The following is a 20,275-nucleotide window of genomic DNA, read 5'->3' as shown; positions in this document are numbered from 1 at the left end:
AACGAGCAGGATGTGTGTGTGTCTACATCTCGTCGCTACGTTCCTAAATAATTTTGATTTAATTTTAATTTAGCCTTAGAGACGGATTATAATTCGAAAATACACTCCAAGCTTTAGTAAAGTGGATCTTTCATAAGCGCAAAGTACACAAGAAAATATGCTTTTCGATATAAAACATCCTGTATAACGATATCGGTGATTCGAAGGAATCGGCAGACGATTCTGCCCACTGTCTTACTTAGATTTATGTTAAGATACAAATAGGGAAGAGCATTAATATCGCGATATCTCAACCATTGAGAATCATACTATTCTCTCTGGTTGCTTCTCTTGCCTCCTCCCTCCCTCCCTCCCTCCCTCCCCCTCTCTCTCTCTTTGACTTTTTTTTCCTTTTTAAGAAATTTGCGTTGACTTTATATTATGTTTGCTTTAGCATTCGAGATTTAGAGCGCGAAAGTAGTCTCAATGTAGATCGGCGGACGGCGGAGTAATCGATGCAACTTTAAAACGGTTGGAAAACGGGAATCGAACACGAATCGCACGCACGCATGTACCGCAGCCGCACGCACGCGGCTCATACTGCGGGGCATGAATGCGTATATATTTTTACCTATATTTATAATAAGCGTATTTGGAAAAATTCGGCCGAGTAAGTGTAGCACCGATTTCGACTCGGTTTTCCACCTTCGCGCCTCGTTGTTGCCTCGATTCTCGACGACCGAGAAGATCGATCGTGGACCGATCGTGACGTGCTGCCTTGTCGGCACATGTGTGATGTCGGCGAAGCAGCACGTGGCTCGAGAGAGAGAAAGATAAAGAGAAAGAATGAAAGAGAGAGGGGGCGTGATGGGGAGAGAGAGGAGCGTGCGAGAATCGCCGTCGTTGCAGCAGTTGCGGAGTGTATCGGAAATTGCGACTTTCTGCGGAACGATATTGTCATAAAGAGTTGTTACACGCTGCCCTTACGACACTACAACCGGTCCTTACATCTCGGATAAAGGTGCCAGCAGTTGCGAAAATCCCGAACGAGAGTTCATTTGGTGTAGGCTCTTAATTATTTTTAATTAGATACGCTGGTGGAAACTTTGAGTGTCCCCTGCGGAAGGATAGAAAGAGAGAGAGAGAGAGAGAGAGAGAGAGACGCGGATTTATTTATTGCGATTATATATTATTCGCAAACATCTGTTCGAGATTTTCGCTCCGCGAATAAAGGACGTCGAAGGAAATCCCGAAGTTTCGCGATCGGCATCGCGGTTCTTGCTCACTTCGCGCGAGCGAATCACAAGAGCGAAGCACTTTTCCACAGTAAAGAAGCGTATGTGCTTGTGTAGATGATACTTTACATATACAACGATAATAAGTTTCTTTTTTATCTTACGATTATCCCAGTTCTGTCACATCGAAGTAATCTGCTGATTTATAATATCTATTATTACAAATGTTCTGCCCTCACACCCCTAATAAAATTCTCAAAGAATATAGATTGCTCAGATTATTTATTCACAGGACACAGAAATAAATCAACAATCCGATATATTTCGATGTCATAACAATGGACTAGCCAAAAAAAAAAAAAAAAAAAAGAGAGAGAAAAACGGAGTGAAATCAATCCTTTGAGTCAATCGCGTGTGTCGGGAAAAACACTCAACGAAATAACAAATACTCATATATGTATATACATACATATATATATATATATATATATATATATATATATATATAATGATCTTAACATATCGCATACTCGGACAAAACCAGCGTGTTAATACTCACGATTAATATATTAATGCAGGACGACACACACACACACACACACACACACACACACACATACTAAACCCCTATTCGGTGGACGTAACAAAAATATATAGGTATCCTCTAGTATTTGAAATTTTTTTTTTATCGTTAAGATCGTTCCGCTTTGCTTAAAGTCGTAGCGTTTTGTGCATCGCGAGCACGATGTCATGGCTTTAGATGAGAAAGGTAACATTACATTTACATAACACTACAATTTATCCCCCCCCCTCTCCCCCTACACAAAGTGAAGACGATTTCATAACGATTTACCTTAGCTACACCTCGTAAAACTTATCGATTGTAAAAAGGCAATTTAAAGTCGTCCCGTTTTCCGAGACCGTCTAAAACGATCGAGGATCGACAGATTTGACATAACGATAATCGCTTCGATACTCATCATCGCCGAGTCGATTGTTCTTAAAATGAATGTAAACGCAGAGGTGGGTCCTTGCAAGTTAGGAAAAAAAAATGTTGCGGGAGAATGGACGATTCTTTTTCTTGCTTTTCTTTACTTTCTTTTTTTTTTTTTTTAATTATTCGACTTAATCCTAAAAGTTATCCGAATAAAAGTCGCGCGTGGTCCAATACTCAAAGATGGGATTTAATTGAACAGAAAAAGAAGTTTTTACCTCGTCTCATCGATTGCCGATACGCGAAACTTAAAATATTCACCTGCTGCATAAATGTAACTGTCGATCTGAGTCGAGAGAGGACGGAAATATAAGTTTTATTCTTTTAAAGTATATGCGAAGGCAATTAAAAAATATAGGACGCTTTCACATTAAAAAAGCGGATGCACGTGAAGTAAAAAAAAAAAAGAAAAAAATCGAATTCACGTAAATAAAAAAATGAAAAAAAATAATTGCGCGTTCGAGTCTTTGGTGATTGGATGTAACAGAATGTATGCTGTATATATAATCCATTGAAATGTGATATATCAGAAATAATGAATAAAAAATTTACACAAGTCACTCCTTACAATTGTAATAATAATTCTCCATCCACTATTTTCGCTGTAGCTGAAAATATCGTTATATTCGAATGCCAACCAGAAAAGAGAAATAAAAGAGAGGAAAAAAAAAAAGAAAGACTCAATTCACTGACCAATTCTATCCGGGATCATCATCAAGCGTAACTATTAATTCGCAGGGGAATTCAATTAAGTTCGTGGTACGTAAGTGGGGACCTGATCTGATTATCCTTATTGGATAGAAACTTCTATTACGCGAGATCGAAATCTCTTTCACCCCTTTTCTTTCACATTGTCGATTTTCTCCAATCGTCGGGCTATTGCGCGCACGAAGTGGCACAAGTTACGAATTCGTATGAACGAACAAAGGAGACAGCGAGAAGCAAAGTCATGAAAAAGATCGACTTAAAACACACTGAATAACATACATATATGTATATATATATATATATTATAAATTAAAACAAAATTAAAAAAAATGCAATATATTTCGATCGAAGAAATTTGATTAGTCTCGCGCGCGAATTTTTTTATGTACATAAGTACTTGTATATAATGTAGGCATTTACTTATATACGCACACTCGCCTCCGGAACGCATCTGAGCATGAGAAAAAAACGCGTTAAGTAAAAATCGATTCAGAGAAGAAACTAAAACCGATAGAGACCTGCGCGCGCGCGCGCGCGCGCGCGCACGATAACGACGTGTTATCCCTACAACGAATATCGACAGTAGAAATATAATCTTGTTAAACGTCTCTCGCGTAAATTCAACAATAATAACAGATTATTACGAAATTGTTATATTGCATAATATGTACAAACTAATGTTTTGGTTTTCTCTTTCTCTCTTGGTCGTCCCTTAAATTCCTGCACCTAAACCTAATGCTTTAATCGACTATTGTCGTTAAACATTACAATGAAATACAGAAGAAACATCTCGCACAGGAATTCAAAGCGGTTGATTATCGATTCTATTTAAACGAGAGAAGTAGATCCTTTGGGAAGAGATGATTCTGAAGTGGCAGATCTACTAATACGCTAAACGAATAGTTATAAAAGAACAGCGTATCTGCATATGTTAAGAAAGATTCTCTATAAAAAAAGGAACAGAACATGTTTGGTGAGAATTGTAACACGTTGTAATAATAAATTACATTTTTATAAATTGTAAATTTATAAAAACAAGTAATTCGGTATGACTCCCTCATCACTTTGATGAGCGGACATTTCTTAAAATATATATACTTGTGCATGTACATATATGTTAAGAACAGTACGCTTTTTTTAAATACTTTCTAGTTTTTGTGTATGCTTTCATTTAAAAGTGTGTAAAGTGGCGCGTTAATTTTGTTTTCTTTAGGATCTATATAGACGAACAAAATGTTGCGCCTAAATACTTTGACAGTCTTCAAAGAAAGGAATGCATTACGAATAAAACCATGAAAAGTTAAAATTTGTGCAGTTTTCTCTTAATCGTACATCGTACGAAATAGTTTTAGATATCTCTACTGACTTCGATAAGAGAATGGAATTATTTCAGTCGCACAATTAAACTGTTTTTTTTTTTTTTGTTTTTTCGTGGAGTCAACAAATTACGAGCTATTTATAATTGCATTTACTAATTTGTCTCAACACATTAATACTTGGCTGAAAAGACCAGCAATTAAATTGGTTGATTCTCTGTCCCAAATATAATATTTTGCATCAGACAATTACAACCGTACAGCATGCACGTTAACATTATTCGCAGACGCTATTCATACCATTACCATATCGTCATCCATATTGATAATCGTCGGAAACGAATTGTCTGCCGAACTTTGCCTTTGAACGGGCTTCTTCCTTACGAGTCCGTCTGTGATTAATAAAAGTAAAAAATCTTAAATCCAGAAACTTCTTATATTTATATCTATTTTAATACTTAAGATTATTGAAGCTATTCTTTCATCACATAAAAAATTGTCTTCAAGATCAATTACTTAATAAAGCAATAAATAATTAAATAAAATTTCTCTTTCAAAATAAATAGTTTTATTGGAAAAATTTTTTTAATTAAATAATCGTTTAATTATAATTGATAGAAAGTACTTACCAGCAGATGGAAGAAGATCATCGAGGGATCCATCGTCTAGATCCGTGGCTGACAAGAGGAGATCATCGTCCGAAGAAGCTCTCGTTAGACTAGGTAGAGTGGATGTCAGAAGAGCTTTTTCCTTCTGGATTTCCTGTATATGATCGACGAGCAAAGCTTCCTCCTCATCTCCTCGATCTCTGTCACGATCCATCGCAGCTGCTCGTCCCGCAGCACTCGAGGCGGCCACATTCAGCTCCTCCGGGCTGAAGATCTTGGATGATCGTAAACTAGAAAGTCGATGAGTCGCTGTATGACAGGCGGATTCGAGAGTATTTATGTCCGCTAATGTCGCTCTGACTACTCTCAACTTTTCCTGCACGATCGTTTCGACGCAACGCGTCTGCCTGCCCACGTCTTGAAGAGAATCTTGCGCGGGCAATGTTCTGTTCGTTCTGAGAATGCACGGTGCGAAAACGATGGCCAGAGCCGACGGTGACATTCTATTGTCTACCTCATGTCGCGCTACCCGCGCAAGATGAACAATCAAGCGCTCCATCAGATCGTAATTGGGTTTCGGCAATTTTTTCAGTATGGCAAAAAGCGTGCTGATTCGATCGTGTGGATCTGTCAAGTTCGCTGCGTGCAAGAAATCGTCGTAATACTCGTAGGTCAATAACGGTTCCGGCATATCTCTGAAAAAACTCTTCAGTACTGCCGCTAAGACGTGCACTTGATAGTTCTCAAAGTCCACTTTCTCCAAGTCACCCTCGTCCATTTTCATTTTGAGTTCTCTCACTTTGGAACTGACGCCGCTCTTTCTATAGATACCTTCAGTGTAGAGACCGTGCATCTCGATAGTTGTGATTAATCGATCTACTACGAGCGGTACTTTGCCATCACCGCAGTCCAACTTGTACAGCGGTACGCCGAATACTTTGCGTGAATTCGTTTCGGGCAGCGAACCGTCCTTGCCGCATTCCGCTGATGCCTTCAAGTAGCATTTTTTGTGGCATGTCAATTTGCAATCTAAAAGCAAAATATATTCATTTGAATTAATTAATTGTTAATAAGAAAATAAAATAAACGGAATTAATATACGAATGAATGACGTACTTTGACAAACGAGTCCTCGCTCAATGGGCCACATGAAGAATGACGTGCAGACTTCACAAGCGGTGGGTATATTGATGATAGTCAATTGGAACATGTGACTGCCATGTCGTATGGGCTCCTCCTGTTTCCGTTTCTTCTCCTTTTTCCGTTTGCTTTTACTTTGCTTTTCAGGAGCTTCCGTTTTAACCATGGCCATGAATTCATTCATGAAGCCCCTGAATGCATTCACGCCCATCGTTACGGGAAAATCTTCCCTCGTGTTCTCTTGCTTGCAGACGGTTTCCATGACGTGAAGGAAGTTAGCGATTAAATCGGTGTATTTGATGTTGCCTTCTACGCCTTGCTGTATGGCAACGCTATACGTGATCACCAGGTCATCCTTGAACTTCCTGAGAGCCTGTTTGAAAACGCGATCGACTTCGCTTGGTTTCCGTCCCTCCTCTTGACTCTCCATTATGTAGATCTTCTTGGTGATAAAATCTTGCATCAGCGCTAACTCTTTGGCGTCGGAAATGATTTTGTCCGTGCTGTCGGAGAAGGCGGAAGTACCAGTTAGGCTGAACTTGGACGCAACCGTTTGTTTTGTCGTCTCGTACGGTGTGCGCGGGGATTTCCTATTTTTCCGTCTATTTGGCGTGTTGGCCAATAAACATGGCATTTTCAGCACTCCGCCGTTTTGGATGCATTTGACATGATACAGTTGTTTGCAGTCCATGCACTTGTAACCTTGCGTTACGAATGCATCCATTTTCTCATGGCAACACACGCATACGTCATCCTTCGCGAATCTCGCCACTTTTCGGAAACGATGACCGGCCAATGTAAACAAATTACCTTTCCATTCGAGAAGATTCATGCCAGGTGCGAGTTTCAGATCATTCGAGCTGGTGTCCTGTCCCATCTTATCCTCGCTCAGACCCGAGATTTTTGTAGCTGGATCCGAGTTTCTTCTTCGTAACTCGAGAGTCGTTATTGCATTAGATCTCATACGTTTACCGGGTTGCTGTACCTTGTATGTAGCTTCATTTTTATTCATGGGCCAATCCGTGACAGATCGAGAAGTGGTCTCATGTGGGTAATCTTTTCGAGACCATACGTTCGTCGTTTTATTCAAGTCGCTTTCTTTAATCGTGCCAAGAAGCAGATTTCGGGTTTCTGTGTTAGTTTCGACTACGCTCTCGCCCATAGATCGACACTGAACCTCTCTCGAGGGTCTGTTTCGCCTTGCATTTCTTACCGGCACGTCCGGCTCGTACTTTTCTTTCGACCGCGAGTTCTTTTCTTTCGGAGATGATCCTCTCAACAAAGTGCTTTTCAAAGCACCGTCATCGTTAACGTCCATGACCTTTGTCGTAGTATCACCCTCTGAATTTTGCCGTCGCAAATAGCTGAGGTCTTTGACGTTCTTGGCAAGCCCGTGATCTCGTTTTACCGGCGATATTGGAATATTTTCCATTCGCTCATTAGGTATGTTGTCATTGTGTCCACGTTGCCTGTTGCTTGCCAAACTCTCCATCTGAGCAAAGCGATCACTCGTATCGAGTTTGACATTATAATTTGCTGCTTCGGTGGGCTTCTCCTGGCGGGCTTGTTCGAAAACACTGTCCGTCACATTCTTGTAATGGGAGACATTCGGCGAACGGGTGACGGTTGCTTTCTGAGGTACCGACATATAGTAATCGCTGTAGTTAGCGGGCGAGTAGTCTACTCTACGACGCCAAATTTCCGAATTTGGACTATGTGTTGGGTTTACATTGGTAGGATGATACTTCACGTCGCGCGAACTAACGAATGGCGGACTCGTGTTGAAAACAGGTGGAGCACTTTGCACAGCGCTCGGCGTCTCATTTTCGGTCTCACCGTCGCTGTATCCTGTTGAGGAACTATCGGTCCTTCTACTCACTGACGAGAGTCGACTGGATGCGTTCAGATTTAGATTTGATGTGATTGCCGGTGAATGATCACCACGTTTCGTTCTCGTGCTCGGCACAGGTCTCGAGCCTGAATTCTCTTGTGACTCAGAACTATTGATGCTGGCTTGAGATTCATAACTCCTTAAACTGCTCAAACTCTCGAGACTACTCTTGCGCTCCGTGATGTCATCAAAATGATACGTTTCCGTATTCTTCAACGTCACGTCGTGCAGAATGCGTTTGTTCGGGGTGAGTTTTCGTTTCGAATATGAGATATTTGTATCCAAAGTGCTGTCTCGATACGCGTTATCGCCCCTATAAAAAGATAAATAAGTTTCCGAAAGAAAAACCTTTACAGTAGCAAACTTAAACTTTGATATTTACCTTGTCGTGAGTCGATTTGGAGATTCTACTTTTCGAGGCGATTCGCCATATTCCGTTAGACTTCGATCTTCCGCGAATGATCTGTATATTATAAGTAAATATAAAAAATTATCTATATTTCATGTATGATAATATATGTACTATTATACTTACTCTTCACTATTTTTGGCGCATACTTTATCATATACAAGCTCTTTATACTCTTGAATTTTCTTGATGTCTTGAATTTTGTCTGGCAAAGATTTTTTCCGCTTTTTCAGTTCATTAAATCTTTTTCTAGCATTATTTCCTCTGACGTATGCTTGGAAGGTGATAACGCACGATTTCAGCTTTTTAAACCAACTATGCTGTTTATACATTCTCCAGGCAGTTTGTATATGTAATGCGGCTTCAGTTCTTGCACGAAGAACCTGAGCTAATCGTTGTGCCGAGACCATTCTCCAAAAAGATTGTATTTGCACAATGGCATTCTTTAATCTCAGGAATTTTCTCCTTTCCAGACAAGCACGAAACCATTTCTGTATAGTGGTAATACTCGTTATGATTTGTTGATGAAGTTCTATGTCCAGTTTAATTTTTTCGGATTCTCTGAGGAACACCTTAGTCGTACCCAACTGATAATTATCTCTATTGAGATTAAGAGTTAAAAGAAAATCTCTAACATCCGATTGTGAACTCAGAAGACCCTTAGGAAGCAGCATTCGATAGAGTTGTATAAATTCCTCATACGTTAGCCGCACATTGAAACCAGCCTGTCTTATCCTGACTGTTTCCAACATTCCCGTATAGCGCAGCTGCCGTTGTACTGTTTCCTCATCAAACTCATTCGGTACTTTGTTAGCGTTGCTCTTAATACATCTGATGAAGAAGGGATTCGCTTGATTCAGAGTATCCATCAAACTGTGCAAGCTTTGCTGAAATTGCGCTGAAACAGTCATAGGCTGTTTTCTGGCTTTTCCCGGCCCGGTACCATAACTTTGAGTTCGTCCAGCGAGTGTCTTTACAGTTTGCAGATTTTTCAGGCCCTTCTTGCCACGTTCCCTCGGTCGAAACGATTTATTTTTCCTGTAAACATTCCAATGCTAAAATTTGTAACATTCGATACTGTATGACATACGTTCCTTCTCCTGTTATTATCATTTATCACATATCACGTCATATATATACATATATATATATGTACAGATGATAAATAAAACTTGATAATAATTTCATAAGTATGCAGGAGAAGGAATTACACATTCTATTATAACCAGCAATATTTTATATACGCATGAAAAATATATATTTATCTAAAATATAAAATATGAAATAAAAAATAGAATAGAGTAGAAAATTGACATGGTATAATATATAAATAGATATAATAAAAAACATAGCAAGCTTAATAATGGTTTACTATTATAGAAAATATTTAATAAAAATGAATGTTACGATGATGATACAAATATAAATGCGGAATTATTATTTTTAATGTATAATTATAAATTTAAATCATATTGTTTTATATTAGATTTGTATCCTAGATTATAATTATTCATGGACATAACAAGTATTCCAAATAAGGTATGTGCAACTTTTATAAAAATTGTTATTTTTTTGAAATACTATTACAAAACATTCAGCATGCAGCAATCATCATTGAATAGATCGAGATCAACTGGAAGATTGAAGTAAACTATATCTAATGACAAATGATTTTCTGATGATATATGATGTTCTTCAGTTATCAAGAAATAGCAACGGTATGTCGTTGAGAAATTAAGCTAAATGAATGAAATGAAGCCACGATATAGTTTTGAATATTAATATCTTATGAAAATGCTATTACCTACAAAAAGAAAACCCATCACCACCCAGTATTGCTATAGAGCACGTACTAATCTCAGCTTATGTAGAACACTCTCTTTCTCTGTAGCTTAAATTACTAAGTATCAAATAGATACGTTTACATACATGACAATTTGATTAGCGCGTTCCATGACATTTGCTTCATCTTTTGGAAGCACCCTCTCTAGCGGAGTGTGAGTATCTCGTCTGAATTTATTATTACTATGGGACTGGTCTTCCCTGCCCCGTAATATGTAACCACCCTTCGTCGATGTAACGTTTGACGGGTGTTGCGTCTGATTAATGTTTCTGAACTGTGGCCACGATAGACGATTGTTGTTTATATTGTCGTTGTTTTCAGTTTGTAATGAAGATAATGTGGCAGAAGGAGCAGTAGCCGATGGTAAACATACACTGCGTTGCTTCTGATAACTTGGTGGGCGAGTATGTTTGTGTGAACTGAAAAATTTTCTAGTCCTTAGTTATCTCGTCGACCGGCGACATTCCTTACGATTAACTAATTATTGTTGATAATTATCGTTGATAATTGATTATTCAGTTTAAATATGCTTTTTTTCGGTTTCGTGTATTGAGCTTTATAAATGATGTCCTCAGGAAATATTTCATCGATTGATGAATGATTCGAATATAAAAGTAGAAAGAATGAGATGATGGATATGAACTGTATATAAGGAGATTCAATTTTGCGTCATAAATCATGCCCAGATACAATAGCGAGAGAAATATTGTAAAAATGATAGAATATAATTACATGGAAAATGTCATGAAAACTGCATTCTAGTCATAGCTATAATACGAAAGGTGCAAACATAAATCGAAACAAAATCTGTAGACACATATAATTAGAGCATAAATATGGATTTACAAATTTACTCAGAATAAATATTTTACGTTTTCTAAATTACTTGGTTGGGATTGTCATCAATATGCTAATATAATTTAATTTGTTGTAAATCCATTGGACGTATCAACAAAATGCAACATTTGTGAAAATTACACATACAGTGGATCAAAAGACCACTTACGCAATTCGGTTAATAGTTAGATTGACGGTCGACAACGTCACAAGATGGCTACAAAGGGATAAAAAACATATGGCTAATATAAATATAATAAAGATTTTTCTTAATTTATAAATACTGAAACTTTATCAGAGCGTGATGCATGTATTATTGACGCACAACAGTAGATTCATACTAGATGAAACAATATACAGATCAAACATATCTAAAAACACAAGCGCAACAGGCACTTTCTTTTTACACAATTTTCAATTTAATACTATACTCTTGCTTTGTTATATATAAGTTACAGGTAAAAGCGTTTAATACACTCTTTTATTACCGTTCATATATAAATATATTATTTTATTAGAAAAACTAAAAAGACATTGTGAAATCTTACCTTATTAAATTTTCGTTGGGTGTCCTGTATCTGTTTTGTACAGACGTCTTGTTTCCATCGACTAAAAAGAAGATATATATATTTTTTTTAATATCTTGCATCAATATATTAAAGATGTTTATACACTACAATAGACTATAATTCAATACATACCTCTACCATGTCTATGTGCTCGACCGGCTTCTTGAAATGCAAAGTGAGCGCGAAAGAAGGCCCGCAATATAGCCCATCTAAATACGGCAACTGGATCAGCGCCGACTAATTCTCGCACAAAAGCAAGAGAGGAGTTTTTCAATACTCCGACTACGCCATCGGGTCGCATCAAATCTAGATTCTTTTCTCTCATATTTGCAGCTTGGTATTTGACTGCCCCAGCATAATGACGAACAACAAATGCTGCTTCTCGGCGCTGCGGTGCTTCGTAGAGTGGATTGTCTTTATGCACAGTATTGAATTTCTGTAACAACGTTTCGTTCGTTGCACCAGGGAAGCTGAAAAAAAAGTTAAATATTTAAAACATATTTTTCAAGAGTTTGCAAAAGTAAAGTTCAAACAATAATCCTACTTGCACTGATCGTCGAGAAGACACAAGAGACCGTTTGGTTTCCCTTCAATGAGATTGAGACATCCGGAGTTATCACTATATCCTATGTCTGTCCATCTAATCCCTTGCTTTCTATATTCTCGTTGTTCATATTGAAAAACATGTTGATTAAAGTAATGTTGCAATTGTTCATTCGCATAATTAATACACAATTGCTCAAAACTGTTGCACGTTTTGAAATCTTCAAAGCCAAATATATCTAATACGCCTATACTATTGCCTTGATGATCTCTAAGAGTATCCTTTTTAGAAAGCAATGCATGATTCACCTGATACAAACAATATAAATTATTTCATGTGCCATGCAGCTAAAAACCATAGTTATATATATAAAGATTCTTTTACATTACCTGTAACACAATCCAATCAAATAAAGCTCCATACAGACATTTTGCCATGGCATCACGTGCTGCAATCGCTTCAGGAAGTCTATAGTTAATAACTAAAGTTTCCCCAGAGGCTCTTGCACGTTTAGCAGTGAGTGCTGCCAACAGAGTTTCTTGTTTTACTCGTAGAAGCTCTGATATCAGTGCAACTACTTCTGGATTTTTAACACCTACGGCTTCATCGTGATGGTGATATGATTTTCTTGGATGAAACTCAACATTACCTAAATCAATAATGCAGAGTTATTTTAGCAACATATGCAGTATGGGTGATTTGGTAATCACCTAGCAAAAGGACTGCCGACAGAACTGCGAAGAGTCGTCTTTGCTTCTCTGCCGTAAAGCCCACCATTTCCATAGACTGTTTTAATCTTGAGAATTCATGCCGCTCGTCGATATTTTCCAGTCCGTAGCAACCGCTTTTGTTTAAGTAATTGTATCGATCACAGCTTTCTAAGTGCAATAGCTGTTTTTCTTGCTCGTTTGCGCCAGCCAACAGGTAATAAAACACATGATAATTCCTTTCATTTCGTCCTTGAGAAACAATCCTTGATTTCTCCAAGAGGTATTTTTGAACCACAGCACTATAAAACACATTTATGTCATTGCTGTTTCACAGTTTATATTTAGAGCATTTATTACTATAGAACATACCCATGGACCATTCCATTTTCTTTATAATTTACTTGAATAAATTTGCCAAAGCGACTACTATTGTTATTATGTGCCGTTTTTGCATTACCAAATGCTTCTAAAACAGGTCCGGCACTGAGTATCGTTTGTTCCACTCCACTGCCATGTGAACCTTTTTGACTGAGTGCTGTCAAATGATGCAACAAGAAATTCGTGGATTCTGTTTTACCAGAACCACTTTCACCACTAATGACGATACATTGATTCTTCTTTTCCTTAAGCATACAATGGTAAGCTGCATCGGCTATGGCAAATATATGAGGAGGTATATCCGGACCCAATCTTCTGTTTTGATATAATTTTACATATTTCGGATTATAGATGGGATAAAATTTGAACGGATTCAAGGCGATCAATATGCTGCCGACGTAGGTATATATATTGCCAGCTAAAAACCTTGCTCTCAGATTATCCAACAGTGTTTGCTCATTCAGATCTGGAAGCTGACATAGATCTGGGTATTCCTTGTCACGTGGTTGATAAAGGAATCTATTAAAATAGTCCTTTAAAAGTTGAGGATCCATAGGGAATCTACTGTCAGACCATAAATAATCTGGTTGTTTTTTCCGTAAGTAAAATCTAAAAAATCAAAGATAAAAATTATTTTGTAAAAAATCACTTTAAATCAAATAATAATAAGAATAATAATAAAACATAATTATTATATCTAAGCATAATAAACCTGTAATATTCTTGCTGAGCATCATTTTTTGGCCACAATAACATGAGTGCTACAGGGCACTCGGTAGGGCCAAGTCTCCTTTCCTTACATTCTTGTCCAACAGAATTCCCTACTACTTCTGCTAATTCATAGCCATTCGAAACAGAAGCATCAACCAATCCGAGTCTTTCAATAATACATTCCACTATCTCGGCTGACGAGGTTTGTTTCGTAGCTTTAATGGAAAGCGCCTCATATTCAGGGCTCCATTCACCCACAAATACTTGCACTACTCCAGACCCACTGTTGTCCATTTTTTTAACCCTGAGATTACAAAATTACAAGGATATAAATATATATATTCATTCTATAATCTATAATATATATATTCTATAATATATATTCATTCTATAAAACAAGTCACACTCTAATTTAATAATATACCTTGTATTGAAGAGGGTTAGCAAGTACGTCCTCTATCATCTATACAATATTTCATATATGTTGTTTCCCCTTCTTCTTGTTTACTCGTTATATACATCCACTGATTTAAGCATTTAAAATAATTATTATACATTTTGTTTTACAAACTTACAACGGCACAACGTCAATGTTTATAATTATTTACACGCGTTATTTATATTCTGCTATATTTTTGACGCAATTTCGATTGTCTACTCTTGCCAAATACACTTGCCAATCGGCTAGATTCCAAAAATTAATCAACTTTAATTGTATCACTCAAAGTTTTAAAACTAAATTTGCGTGATATGAAATAAAAATCTGCAGATATCTCTCTTCTGGTCACAAAATATATCCATAAGAAATTATAAAGCTCTTTCAAATTATCTCTAGACCTCTCTTGATATATCTTGGAGTATTCCAACCATTGATTAATAATTATTATTGTAATAAAATAGAATCATTAGAGTTATTTTATTCCTCTTTTTTATATAGATATATAGGTCAGTCAATTCCATAGGTCCTTGTTCCAGATTTGTTCATCAGAAGTTAGAGTATTTTTAGAGTCGTAGAATGGCCTGTTTTATTTGAATATCATGCGTTTAACACACAGACTGTCCATTGGAATCTCTCCGACAGCCATTAAATTATTATCACAACATTCACTGAACAGGTGACAAGCGTGGGTGTGCTATTGTTGGCAGGCAGTAACTTAATTTCCCCTTGTTCTGACAAAACTCCAAAGTCTTCAACGTATTGTAAATATTCTCGTGCCACTTGAGTATTTCAGCATAATTATTGCAATAGGTTGCGGCTGTATCGTTTCCATCTATTGCACGAAACTTTCTAAAGTCAGAAAAGTATCCTATCTGAAAAAAAAAATAGTACAGTACATTAATTTAAATGAATCACAAAAATAGGATTATTAGGATCATCAAAGATTTCATTTAATATGTAAATGATTGTATGAAAATTTAATTTAACACGTAGACAATCGCGTTTATAAAATAAATCAATCCCGCATTTAGCGTGACGATGTAAAGCCTCTCTGTTACAAGAATGGAACAGGTGCATTGCATTTCTATTTTAAACAAGCGCGTCAAGATAGAACGCACGTCGTGAATCGTGTAGGAGGAAGACGGTTATTACAATGGCTATTAAAAAAGCGAAGACGGATAAGAATAATCGAACTTTCCGATCATTTTTAAGGAGGACATCGGAGTCCACTGGTAGCGGCGTGTCGTGCGGCTCATTTCGGCTCGTAGGAGGCAAAGCGTATGCACGTGTCGAGAGCGCCGCGAAATTGACGCGTGCACGGGTCCGGATTTAAAAATATCCCCTTCCCACCCCGGACGCGCATTTTTTTTTTTTCGGCGAACATGCGGGGATCACATTCCGGGGATCACAAATAACCGCTTTCCGTCGGCGAGCGAGAAGAATGGCGAATCTCGTCTCGCGATGTAAATACGCAGCGTTCTCCGTCGCGGTCCAGGGGCTCCGTTGGCGGCGGATCTCGGCGACGGGGCACGATCGCGACTCGCGTTCGCGCGCACGCACACGTACATACAAAGGAATGCCACGAGCGGTATTACGTTTCCGCGATTGTTCGCTCGTCGCTCGCGGGCGAGCGGGAGTCGACGGCCGTGTGACATTTGGATACGCGGGATCTCTTGCCGCAGCAGATTGACGGGTCACGGATCATGCCTGTGCCAATCGAGGGGGGTGCCCGCGCGAGCGAGCGAGCGAGCGAGCAAACGTCAACACGATAAAGTCGCGCACCAACGTCGCAAGAGTTTCTGGAGCAGAGCTGAATCACGAAGCGCGACACGCTCCGCTCCGCTCCGCGCCACGCCGCGCGCGATATCACCACGAAGGAATGCAATGTATGTTGCGAGAGCATGCGTGCATGCGTGCATGCGTGCATGCATGCATGCATGCATGCATGCATGCATGCATGCGTGCGTGCGTGCGTGCGTGCGTGCGCAAATGCATGCGTGCGTGCGTGTGTGTATACGCGCGGCGACCAAGCAGACATTCGCTCGCACGTACATACATACATACGCTCGCCGAACTTTTGCAATCCTTCGTTACCTCCTTCGTCGCTCGCGAGGTCCATGTCGCGACGCATCGTCCTCCGGGAGCAGCGGGGCCCACGCGATGCGCTCGGACATGCTGCCGCGGGCAGGAGGCCCGCTGGTCGCGTGGAGAAGGCCGCTGGCTCTCTCACTCTCACTTCTTGCTCCTTCTCTCTCTTGTCCTCGAGAGATCCGTCCGATCGCCTTCTCCCCTTTTCGCATCCGCTTCTCGAGTCGCGCGCGCGGCTCGCGGGATCCCTCTCGTGGAATCGCGCGCGCGGGGGAGGGGGAGGGAGCCTGACGAACGTCGCGCACGACCGGCCCAACTCTCGCCGCGCCAACCTCGGCCGTGCCCCGTTCGTTCCTCTCGCGCGGGCGACCCCGGGGACACGAGCGGACGATACGGCGGACACGCGCCCGTACAATACGGGGCGGGTTGACACTTGGATAAACACACACGCTGTGTCGCGATCGGCACACTATCGGATCGATCCGGAGCGCGCACCGGTCTGGCCGCGGGGCCGCGGACGCGCACCAAATCGCGGCGATCCCACCTGCCGTGGCACCTCGCGCGAGATAACACGCCTCGCCCGCCGCGGGGAATTCGCACGCACGGTCACCGATCACACGGATGACGGGGGCCCTTGCCCAGGTTTATCTCGTCCTTCGTCTCCGCACGGGATCCTGCGTCCCGATACGTCCACCATTTCGATTTTTTCGGTCACGTGGTACGCGCCGACGACCGCCGATTGGTCGCGGCGGGCACGGCGACGTGACCAGTCGTCGCCGATGCGCCTCCGCCGTTCGAACGCCATTCGGCTGGACGACGGCGCTCTTGGAGCCGTCTGTCGCTGACACGGCGAAGCCCGAAGCCCTCGTGGCCAAGCGATCATTCGTCGCTCCGTCACTTCATGTATCATCTATTTTTTCTTTCTTTTTTTCTAAGCTCGATGCAAAGATGAATCTACGGGACGTTAAGACGGGTGATGATCGATACCGTCAATGAGTCGACGCGTAATTCGTCGGGCTGAATCATTCGGCACGCGAGATACGTCCATATGCATACACCGGTTCTTATATACACGTCTGTGGATACGTCATGACGTTATTATCGACTCGAAAGTATATTTGTGACGACAACGTCCTGCCGCGCGCAGACGCGCGACAATCAGTGACGACGTCTTCTCGTTTGCTTGCGCGCACATTCATACCGGTTCTCGATTACCGACGCAGCCGATACGTAGAGAATCGGCCGCGAGAGGACGCGATCAGTACGCGGGGACGCGCCAAGTCCGTGGTCAGGAAAATCAATTCGAAATGGTAATTATGTTATTACCATATTAGATAGCAATTGAACAATAAGTATGTATTTTTATAAAAAAAATGTGTCGATATATTTATTAAATTATCGAATTATTAAATCCAATATCTATTTTTACGTGTATACAGATTAGTTTTAATCTCAGTTTGAGACTTTTTACCCTCTTTTACTTCTGAGAATTTGAAAAAGATAAAAAATAAATTAAATCGAGGTTAAGTTAATCATCTAATTGATAGAAATAAACGTAAGCATTCCCTGGAATTGATCGACTTTTAACAATGAAGATACCTGCCACCGGGCATCTCCCGTTAGATCGATCCTTCGTTAATGTCTATCCATTCGGCGAGATCGGTCATGCTGAAGCATCGAGAATTTCCGAGAAGAGAAGCCTCTCGCTTACTTTTACCCGGTGTGACTAGCCCCGCGAAAATAGATATTCGATAAAGCTTTCGAGCAAGCGCTTTCGCAATCTGGGAAATCACTTTTGCGCGTGCTGCGACTCGTATCGCGTCCGCTTTCCATTCGGCCCGTTTGGCGACCGCTCGTGCATTTTTTAGAAAGCAATCGGCCCGAACCGACAAAGCTGGTCAACTGTGAGTTAAGAGAAATATCGACAGGATACGCGCGCACACGTCCGGGATTCCGTACCGATGATGTCACAACGTGCGATCGTATCTCGCATCGGCAAACGTCCGTTTCGTAGCGCGAACATGTTCGTTATCTTTAACACGCGTCGCAATGAACGCTACCACCAATTCAGCGCGGAGGGGGATGGGGATGACGATTAAATATACATCGTCGGCAATCAATTACGGCAATAATCAAGCGTTGCAAAATTTATTTATTTGTTTTTGATGATGAAAGCACATCGGTATTCATATGCGCGAAACAATGCATTATTTCACCTCGTAACATTGTTATATTTATCTTTAAATTATTTATTAGAAATGTAAGACTAAGACTAACAATTTTTCAATCCACATTATTGAATTGCATTTTATTTCCGATTTTACATTATATAGGATCGAACAACAAAATCAAACTGAATCGAGTCGAATCGAATCGTCGAAAGCATAAAACTTCAATTAACAAGCGTAATCGTTACGCAAAATTACGCGTAACAAGAAGAGATAAGAGTAAAATATAATTTCGTAAGATCGTCGATATAAGTGATTTGCGATTTAAATCTTCCCAAATATTCGAAATTCTCCAATGCTTCAAGTTCAAACCCGAGTCATCGCGATTTGGATTCGAGTCGAATTTTAGCTGATTTCAATTCGATTCGAGTTCAGTTTGCATGTCTCCGTTATTTATGTAGACGATACGCGCCCGCGACACACGTGGGCGTCTCGTTTTCCGCGATTCTCGTAGCGAATCTTGATCCGCCGCAAGTCCGACTCTTGAGCGCGCGGCAGGTAATTTAATGGTGATCGATGGCGGGTGAATGTCATAACATCGCGATTGCCTTCATCGTCGGGATAGGCATCTCGGAATATAGTAACGGAATGCCGCACGCCCAGTATTAATGGTCCATGTGTAACACAGAGAATTTCGGTATCGGCGTTCCCTCCGGTGTCTGCATTAACGGAAGTGGCGCGTCGGCGCGGCTGATCAATACGGCTATACGACCACTGGCACATTTTGCATCGTCAATCGCAGTTTGCATAAAAAGCGTATTGCTGCATTATTTAAATGTTTTTCCCACACACAAGCACACGCACACAAAGACTGGACGTATCTATTTTAAGACGCTTCTCGTTGTACTTTTAACGGGGTCTTACGTACGACTCTGCGAATCCTTTTCATTTTCTTGCGTTCAAACCGAACCGTATTTCGAGAATATTTCGAAAAATACACGCGCGTGCGTGTTTTTATACTACGCTTTAAATGTCAAGAGCAAAACACTCCGTCGAAATTCGGTGATCAAATTCGCTTTCGCGCAATAATCTGGCATTTATTGTAGAAAAACGATTTCGACCGTCGAAATTCGAAGGGACGTTTCAGTCCTTTAAATCTCCCATCGGTATCTATAAAACAAAAATACGTGGTATCATATTTTTCCACGCTGCACAAATTTATATTGGCTTGAATAAAAAATGCTTTAAAAGTATGAACAAAAAATGAATATGCTCTCTTGTATAATTTCAACGTTCCGAGATTTTCAACATTTAACGCGATCTATTAACGTATCAATAAAGCGATATAGCCGGCTAACTAACTTTTGCACGTTGAAAATAAACTGCGTTTCTAGAAAGATTACTGGATTTCAAGCGTATTTCATACAATTAATCGTGAATTCGATTGACGCACCACCCCGTGACATAAATCGGATTGCATTATCGCAAATAATTGTATCGATTTCGCGAGGTAGGCGGCTTCGGCGATATCCGGAGGACGCGTGGACTAGTAAATGCCACGTACAACAGCCCGATAAATGTTTCGTATACGCGCCGAGTTGCGACCACTCGTGCACATATCGCGAATATCGCGATCCGCACCGTATTTCACCCTCCGCACGTTTTCTCACTTTCATTGCATTGTACTCGAATCTCTCTGCCTCCTCCC

At 40.2% G+C, this 20,275-nt stretch overlaps 1 protein-coding gene across 4 annotated transcripts; it reads right to left on the bottom strand.

The window, feature by feature from the left end:
- Window positions 1–1,131: 1,131 nt before the first annotated feature.
- Window positions 1,132–17,191, bottom strand: LOC105428058 (unconventional myosin-IXa). 4 transcript variants are annotated; one of them, XM_089083568.1, is made up of 16 exons: window positions 16,406–17,191; window positions 14,297–15,183; window positions 13,874–14,176; window positions 13,153–13,770; window positions 12,784–13,082; window positions 12,463–12,722; window positions 12,074–12,381; window positions 11,662–11,999; window positions 11,509–11,569; window positions 11,130–11,177; window positions 10,210–10,542; window positions 8,407–9,318; window positions 8,254–8,334; window positions 5,957–8,184; window positions 4,862–5,869; window positions 1,132–4,624 (listed from the first exon to the last, which is right to left on the bottom strand). In XM_089083568.1, the coding sequence occupies exons 3-16, from the start codon at window positions 14,164–14,166 to the stop codon at window positions 4,527–4,529; spliced, it is 6,885 nt and encodes a 2,294-aa protein (XP_088939694.1). In that variant the 5' UTR covers window positions 14,167–14,176; window positions 14,297–15,183; window positions 16,406–17,191; the 3' UTR covers window positions 1,132–4,526. The 4 variants fall into 4 exon arrangements, with proteins under 4 accessions (XP_088939694.1, XP_088939692.1, XP_011638419.3 ...); XM_089083566.1 differs by lacking the exon at window positions 10,210–10,542; XM_011640117.3 differs by lacking the exon at window positions 11,130–11,177.
- Between the last annotated feature and the right edge of the window lie 3,084 nt (window positions 17,192–20,275).

The sequence above is a fragment of the Pogonomyrmex barbatus genome, unplaced genomic scaffold, assembly GCF_055798465.1.
Source record: "Pogonomyrmex barbatus isolate J1 unplaced genomic scaffold, ASM5579846v1 scaffold7, whole genome shotgun sequence".
In the NCBI taxonomy this organism is placed as follows: Eukaryota; Metazoa; Arthropoda; class Insecta; order Hymenoptera; family Formicidae; genus Pogonomyrmex; species Pogonomyrmex barbatus.
This window is presented reverse-complemented; position numbering and strand designations above follow the sequence as displayed.

Bases quoted from the DNA above. Each gene is read 5' to 3' on its own strand.
- LOC105428058 (XM_089083568.1), bottom strand. From the start codon at position 14,166: ATGGACAACAGTGGGTCTGGAGTAGTGCAAGTATTTGTGGGTGAATGG. The intron at 12,723-12,783 runs GTGATTACCAAA...TTATTGATTTAG, and splicing joins GTCGGCAGTCCTTTTGCTAG to GTAATGTTGAGTTTCATCCA. The intron at 12,000-12,073 runs GTAGGATTATTG...CTTTTTTTTCAG, and splicing joins CTTCTCGACGATCAGTGCAA to CTTCCCTGGTGCAACGAACG.